The 8,437-nt window shown below is 46.0% G+C and overlaps 1 protein-coding gene across 1 annotated transcript in view; it reads left to right on the top strand.

The window, feature by feature from the left end:
- The first annotated feature begins 486 nt into the window (after positions 1 to 486).
- Positions 487 to 8,437, top strand: part of SLC9A2 (solute carrier family 9 member A2) — an 87,358-nt gene continuing 79,407 nt past the window's right edge. Inside the window, exon 1 of the mRNA XM_022599222.3 lies at positions 487 to 1,037. Within this exon, the coding sequence (XP_022454930.2) occupies positions 728 to 1,037 (310 nt within the window). The 5' untranslated portion in view covers positions 487 to 727. The remainder of the gene's footprint in view (positions 1,038 to 8,437) is intronic.

The following is an 8,437-nucleotide window of genomic DNA, read 5'->3' as shown; positions in this document are numbered from 1 at the left end:
GAGAGCGTGCCCTGTGCGCGACCTGATTAAGCCCAGGAAGGGGAACGACAGGAGGCTTTTCTGAACCTTCCCTACGGGGCACGGAGCTCTGCGGGGCGCGGGCTGGGCCGGCGTCTCCTCCCGGCCCCGCGCCCCGGGTCCCCTGCGCGCGCTGGCTGGGTCGCGATGGCCCCTTCCCTGGATGGACTCCCGCCGCGGCCTCCGGGGCGGGGACAGCTCCGGCCACCGCGCGGCCCCTCCGCCCAGAGCTCGCAGGCTCCGAGGCTGGCGGGTTTCGGCGTGCGTCGTGGGCCCCCTGCGAGCGCGGCCGCCGCCCCCGCGGCTCCGGGCCCCGCGTCGCCCAAGGGCTCGGCCGGTGCGTCGCGCGCCCGCCCCGGGCCAGTCCTCCCGCCCCGCGGCCCCGGCGCCGCGCCCGCCCCGCCCCGCCCCCGCCCGCGGGCCGCGGCGGGCGGCGGACGGGACATGGGCCGGCGGCTGGCGGCGGAGGGCGGCTGAGGGCGCCGAGGCTCCGCGCCGTGGCCTCGCGTCCCGTGCGCGCCCACCAGGCGCCGCGCCCGCTCGCGGCGGGGACCCGGCCGGTGCGCTGCAGACCTCCGGCCCCGCGGCGGCGGCTCTCGCTGCCCGCTCCGTGCCGGGCCCGGCGGGCGGCCCTGCCCGCTCCGGGGCGATGCGCTGAGCGCGCCGAGGGCCGAGCTCGGGGACGACGGCGGCGGGGGGAGCCGAGCCCATGGAGCCGGCGGGTACCCGGCGGAGCCGGCGGGCGCCGCCGCCGCCGCCTCAGCCGCTGCTGCTGCTGCTGCTGCTGCCGTTGCTCCTGCAGGTGGCGGGGCCGGCGGGCGCCCTGGCCGAGACCCTGCTGGACGCGCCGCGGGTCATGGGCACCAGCTCCAGCCCGCCCAGCCCCGCGAGCGTGGTGGCTCCGGGCACGACGCCGTTCGAGGAGAGCCGACTGCCCGTGTTCACCCTGGATTACCCCCACGTGCAGATCCCCTTCGAGATCACCCTGTGGATCCTGCTGGCCTCCCTGGCCAAGATCGGTGAGCGAGCTGGACCCGCGGGGTGCGGCGGGGACCAAGGCCGGGAGGGTGCCCGGATCGGCGAGTTGACCTCTGGGTCGTGGCCGCCTCCCCGTGGACCAGGGCAGGGACGACAGAGCAGCTTCAATGAAAGGGACCCTGGGAGGGGAAGTTTCATGCTTTGGCTCTTGAGTGGACCTTGGCCTGGAAATAGCCCCGGGGTTTTAACCCGTACAAATTTAGCGATTTGCGGCTTGCTCTGCCTGGAACGCCGAGTGTGAGAGCCCTCTGCTAAAGCTGAGACCTCTTTACTGAGGAAGGAGGGCAGTGGGCTGAAGTTCATGGGTCTCACCTACTGGGAGAGGGGCGCCAGCAGCACCCAGGCTAGAACGGTGGAAGCCCTGGATGCTTGGGAGAGAGACGTGCCTTGGCAGGGACGCAGACGCTGCCGTGCACCTGACTAGTGAGGTGCCTGGAAGGGGACCAGGGACACCTGAGTGCCTGCAGCACGACGGGGACGCCCTGTCTCCTCCCTTCCTCTGGGCTGAGGCTGTCACTCTCCAGGAAGCATTTTCGTGGTGACTGAGGCCAGTGAAGCCAGATGCATGTTTGAAAGTAATTAACCCACGTTTCCAAACTACATTTTAGTCTCCTTTGGAAAGCAGGAGCCTCCGAATGGATCTTCTCATCTTCATTTATTTTCACCCCACATAAACTTTTGTTAGGATCGTGGAGCTTGTACTTTATATTTTAAATACTTTTTAATTTAAAATACGGCAACTACTGTTGTTGTAATGATTTCAAAAAGTTATCAGGTCGACAAAATTTATGCATTATTGCGTCTGTTTTATACATCTGCTCCTTGAGGGGTCCCATGCTCTAAGGTCTCCATAAAGGATGAAAAGAAACATTGCTGCACCCCCAAGCCTAGAGATTGGTGGGAGAGATGGCATACATCACAGCACTCATAATCCAGGAAAGTGCTAGGTGGGATAAGACATTCAGAAAAGATGATACATAGTGTAGGGAGAAGGGAAGCACTTCCTTATGCCGAGGATGCGTTTAAACTAGGTTTTCAAGGATGAGCAGAAGATGGTCAATTGGAGATGAAATGGAACAACATTCCAGAGAGGAATAAGCAAAGGCCTAAATTGAGAGGGAAGCGCAAAGCAGGGATGGTTTATAGAAAGTGCAGGGTGCAGGAGGTAAGCCCGAAACAAACCTTCGATGTCAGATTAAGTTAACTAGCTTCTGTTAATGGTGACCAAAGGAGGCATGTGCTATTTAAAGGCTTTGCAGCTGGTAATTGCCTGGTTTTGACATGGCTCTACTAGTTGAGTGTTTTAATTTCGCCTGGGAAATGAAATAAGGGGGAAAGGATGTCCCTGTCTATTATGCACATTTGCATAAACTCATTGCCTGTCATAGTAAACGCAGGTGCCATCTCATGCGGTCCTCACAGCAGCCCTGCCAAGTAGGAAGGGCAGATATTAATACCCACTCGGTAGAGGTGGAAACTGAAACTCAGAGAGTTTGCCCGAGTTGCCCACGGACACACAAAGCGCGGAGCCAAGCGCAGGCGCTGTCTACTCTTTCTCTGAGCCTCTGTCACCAAAGGGGTGCTTTCATGCCCTGTTTCCATGACTACTTCTCTGTTGCCATTTCTATTCAATTATAGCTCTTTCTTCTGTTCCTCACTCCTGATTATTTTAATCTGATCAATCACACTAGTAACAGCCGCTAGTAGTCACTTAAGTTCATTATCTCTAATTTTCACAACCACCTGGGACAGGTATGATGACCGCGTTTCAGATAGGAGGAAACTGAGAGCTGGGGAAGTTACCTTGCTGCCGGATGGTGAGCCAGAATTCCAGCCAGCTCTGCCCGATGTCTCATCTTCCTGTCTACCCTGGAGGCTTGTTTGGTGTCAGGGTTAAATGAGAAGAGATCTGTATACCCTTCTTAGGACAGTGCTGGGCCTGCAGTGAGCGCTGAATATTGTCACCATCAGGAGTGGTGGAAGAGTAGCAGGGCTTACTCCACCAGTTTTCTGGCACTGCGGTTCCTTTTCTCCTGGACTGGGCTGCCTCTTGCATTTTCCTGCTTCTGTTTTAGGCTCTGCCTTTTCCAAGCGTTCTTATTCTGAGCATTGCCTTTTTACACTTGCTTTTTTCCATCACAATCTATTCGTCTTACGTGACGTTATCGTGTTAATTGTACGGTATTTTATTAGAAGGCGTTCTTGCTTGTGTGAGCTCATAGGTGTATTCATTTGCCTGTGGGCAGTTTTCTCATCCAGATGTGTTTCTGTTCCCTGGCATTTGCTGTCCTGCCTGTCTCTTTGCCTGTACCAAAAGTGGAGCTTCTCTGACTACTGTTTCCTCTTTCCTCCCTGCACCTGAGGTGGCGCCAAGATGGAAACAGACAGATGTTCGTATCTCCCCGCCAGAACGGTCTGAGTGGAGTGGAGACCGCCGTGGTGGGGTGAAGGCTACGGTTCTCAGAGAAATAAGTGTAGGCTTCTAGTACCAAAAGCTAGTGCTTGAGGGTCTTTTCTAGGTGCTGCCTTGATATAACCCAGCCCTGTCCTCCTGCTGCTGCGCTGTTCCTAGAGAAGCTGGGAAATGCCCAGGGATCCCCCCTCTACCTCCCCTAGGCCCTCAACTTTCTCTTTGGCTTTGGAGAAGACTGTGCTGTTACCAAGGGCACTTTTACAGCCCATTAAACTGTGGTCTGGCCATTAAATTCCATTTTAACTCTTGCACTGGAAAAACTGTTGCTTTGGCAGGACTCATATGACTTAATTGGCTCACGTTTGGGTAGGGTGATGAATTGAGCAGTGCAGGGGGATGTGAGGCTATGGGGTAACAGGAGTGTTAACACATGCAAAATGCCATGGTTTCTACTTGGGGTACCTTTATGCTGTGTACCTAATGTACCTGAGCTTACCTGCCCCAGAGAACGTGGAGAAACGTTGCTAGTGATTAAGCTGAACGGGGATCACAGATTGCCCGCAATGGAGGCTCCTGATAGCATTTGTAGGAGGTTGAAATCATGCCCGAGGGTGAATTCAGAATCGTTTTCGAGATTGCTGCACAATATAAACTTAGAAATAACTACAGTCAGAAGTGAGAATATGCATTTTTGGCAGAGTATTGAATGATTCAGCTTTTCATTGTTTTACTTGATTATCAGGGATAATAGACTTTCTAATTGTTTGGTCAAAAAGAAAGTTCTGTAGAGAAGAAAGTTTCCTAAAATGATGACGATGGTGATGTTGTGTATGTGTGTGTGAAGTAGGTTAAATAAATAGAAGAACATAGCAAATTCAGCCCTCCTTTGAAAAGTTTTTAAAAAAATTTTTGGCAAGAAACGTCTCCCAATTTGTTTTTCACTTAGATCCTCATGCATGTGAACTCTTATTGTTCTTTCATTTTGAATGTTTATATTTCGAATGAACTGTTGGTTTTTTTTTTTTTTTTTTGCGGTACGCGGGCCTCTCACTGTTGTGGTCTCTCCCGTTGCGGACGCCCAGGCTCAGCGGCCATGGCTCACGGGCCCAGCCGCTCCGCGGCACGTGGGATCTTCCCGGACCGGGGCACGAACCCGCGTCCCCTGCATCAGCAGGCGGACTCTCAACCACTGCGCCACCAGGGAAGCCCTGAACTGTTGATTTTTTAAAGTTATAATGCTCACTTTGCTTAGTAAATCCTGTATACAGGGATGGAGTTCTACAGCTTGGAATAATAGGTAGCCAAGGACTGAAGAAGAGAAAATTTTCCTAGAGTGTTCTAAGATTGTGTCCTCTGATTTCCTTGCCCATGACGTGGGTCAGTGGGATTCGTCCTAAACTGGGTAAACTTGGGCATGCATTCTACCTCTGTTCAGGGTGCTGGGACAAAGCAGCGGGTCCCCCTGCTGTTTAAAGTAACAAAGCCCCCTTCTGTGTCCTCAGTGGTTCCCCCAGACACCCCCTCATTTATCTTGCAGTCTTGGGAAGCTGGCCTGTTTGCCTCTTCCAGGTGTCAGCTCTCACCTGCCCTTTTCACTTCCTTTACCCTTGAACTTGGGCTTAGGATGCAGCATTTTCCACTTCTCTTCGTCCTGTTGTCTTGAAATTAAATAACTTGTATTATTATTTTGAGGGAAAGACAAAGCAATTTGGTCCTCTGGGCGCCAGACGATCCTGAATTTAAAATAGAAACCAGACTTTCTTTGGTTAATATCCACCTGGTTACTGAGATCCTGATCTCTGGAAAAACCTATCCTTGCCTTTGATCTGTTTCTTTTTGTCATATTTTGTTTTCCTGAAGCATATTTACTGGCTGGTTGGTCAGTGGATGAAGCTCATGGTCTTCACTTATTATTTGAACCACATCTCGCTTTGAACATACGTCTAAAGCCAGGTCCTCCTGATGGCCTGTGTTTGTTCCTAATAAAGCTCAAAGAAGACTTCTAATTTCTTACTGCCTCAAAACCTCCAACTCTTCCTATTGGGCCAACCATACATTTCCTGTTTTCTGTCCAAAGGATGACTTCAGTGGGTCTCTTTCTAAAGACTGTTTCAGATGCCTTCTAGAATTATCACTGCACTCTACCAAAGACATATTTTTGTACCTTTTAAAATAATAGCAGGTGATTTTCTACCCAAAATATTAGTCTTTGTATCAACTTTAAGAATGAGAATAATATTTATCATTGATAAGATGCTTTATTTTTTACAGAATTCTTTCATGTAGCTTGAAGCCCTAAAGAGGTATACAAAGAACCTTTTGTGTAAACTTATTTGTTCCTTGTAGGGTTTTAAAAACTCACTATAAAACCAAGTGAATTGGATGGTTTGTATATGGGTAGATTTTCACCAATGATTTAATTGCTTTAAAGTTTATAGTTCTGTTTGGCTTATCTATGTCCTCTTAGTTCAGTTTTGGAATCTGTATTTTTATTTTTCTAGAAAGACATTATTTCATTTGTGTTTTTAAATTTATGGGAAGAAATTTATTTTTTATGATTTAAAAAATCTCCACTTTGTTTGTATTTAAGTTCTACTTTATTATTCCTAATATTGTTATTTTTATCTTTCTTTACTTTGATCAAAATTCATAGAAGTTTATGAATTTTTCTGGTTGGCTTCTTTTTCAAAGAATTAGATTCTGGTTGGCTTCTAATTTATCAATTTCTGAACTTTATTATTTAGTTACTCCTACTTTATTTGGGTGTATTTTAAAATTTTTTTATTTTTATTTTTTTTGTGGTACGCGGGCCTCTCACTGTTGTGGCCTCTCCCGTTGTGGGCACAGGCTCCGGACGCGCAGGCTCAACGGCCGTGGCTCACGGGCCCAGCCGCTCCGCGGCATGTGGGATCTTCCTGGACCGGGGCACGAACCCGTGTCCCCTGCATCGGCAGGCGGACTCTCAACCACTGCGCCACCAGGGAAGCCCGTATTTTGTTACTTTTTAAAAAATTGTTGAATTGCAAGCTTAGCTCATTAATTATTGAATTTACTTGCTTTCCAATATGTTGGCCCCCACCTTACAAGGGTAATTAATCCCTGAAAAAACACTTACAGTTGAAAACATATTTAACATTGCTTTCAGTATTTTCAATGATAAATATTTTTATGAACTCATAAGCTCCACAGTTGGCATGGCTAAATGACATTAGTCTTATTAAAATGGACAAAGTTATTTCAGTAGTTTACTTTAGTTGTTATAACTTCTAATAAGCCATTTTCCCTTAATACATTTTTTCAAAATATGACTACTTGTTCTCATTAAATTCAAAGCAATGAAAAACTGACACTTGACTATGTTACAAACAAAACGTATTCTTGATACTCTAAGTTATGTAAATTTATCTTTATTGAAAATTATAATAATAACAATAAACAACATGGCAAAGACTAAAGAATTCAGGGAGAGGATGCAACCATCTGTATTCTGAGGAGAACTTAACACAACATATTAGTGATAAAGCTGAAAAGATGACTGCGTGATGTATCAGCCACCAATTTAAAGTCTATAAAATCCAATTTGGTCTTTATGAAGTCAAATAAATGCTTTATGAGATGAAATGAAACTCTTCTTAAATATGAATTCTCATGACCCAAATGGTTATAACTTAGAGGAATGGCAATATATGTATTTAAGGCTGGAAATATATCCTTCTGATCCTATTTTAGTTGCATTGCATAGATTTGATATAGTTTTCACTGTTCAGTTTTCAGTATTTTTAAATTTTCTTGAGATTTTTTTTATTGTAGCCCGGTAATTATTTAGAATTGTAGTAGTTCATTAATAAACACATAGAGGTGTGTGGTTATTTTTCATTTTATTCATATTTTAGTCCATTTTGGTTATATAGACCTGATTGATTTTTGGTACTGATGGAGATATCCTCTGTGACTTAATAGGTGGCCATTTAAAAATACATGTCAAGGCTTGCTTGAAAAAGATTGTGTATTCTCTATCGTCTGCAGGGTTTTATACAGGCACATGTGTACATATACAGACACACATATATACATACCCACAGAGGACTAGATGAAATTTCAAATTACGGTGTTCAAATTTTTAATAGCGTTACTAATTTTTGGGCTACTTTATATTTTAGGTTCTGGGGTACATTAAAATCAACCTCTAAGACTGTGATGTCAGTTGCTGTTTGTAATTTTCTCATTTTTTGCTTTATGTAGCAGTATTTTGACGCTACGTTATTAGGTAAATACTAGTTCAATATTGTTATATCTTCTGAGTGAATTCTTCCTTTACTTTTTAAGTTACGTATTAACTTCTCTATTTTAAATAATTTTCTTGTGGCTCAGAGTCTGTTTTTTGTTATATTCCTACTGTTGTTCAAAATAAACTTCATTTTGCATATGTATTTTTTCTGTATCTATGTTTTTCACGTCTATATTTTCCAGACATATCTTTTCCCTCACTATAACTATCAAATCAACTGGATAATTTTCCTTTAACTGTAACTTATTAAACCACTTGTAGCTGATTTTGTGTCTTTAATTTAAATTTTCAAATATCTGTAGTTTAAGGAGACATATAATTACATATATCGTGCGTAATGATATATTTGGACTTTGCTCTCTGTTTACTGTGCTTTTACTTGGTGTCTTCAGTTTTCTTTTCTTGCCATGTTTTGGCTTAGTCAAATTTTTCCTTCATTTTTTTATACATTATCATACATTCTGTTTCTATTCCTTTTGTGGTTACACTTCAGTTTTAATATGATTACCTGCTTTAGCAGGAGCCAGGCCAGACTGCCTTGGCTCACATCCCAGGTTCGTTTTCCTACATATTTTGCAGGTGTATGACTTTTGGCGCATAACTTAAATTCTGAGATTTTTCTGGGACGTTTACTTGGTAGTGGTCTGTTTTCCTCATGTTGTGAAAGGTTCTTACAAAAT

The sequence above is a fragment of the Delphinapterus leucas genome, chromosome 13 (assembly GCF_059928025.1).
Source record: "Delphinapterus leucas isolate spDelLeu-1000000601 "Yukka" chromosome 13, BTC_Dleu_Yukka2, whole genome shotgun sequence".
Lineage (NCBI taxonomy): Eukaryota > Metazoa > Chordata > Mammalia > Artiodactyla > Monodontidae > Delphinapterus > Delphinapterus leucas.
This window is presented reverse-complemented; position numbering and strand designations above follow the sequence as displayed.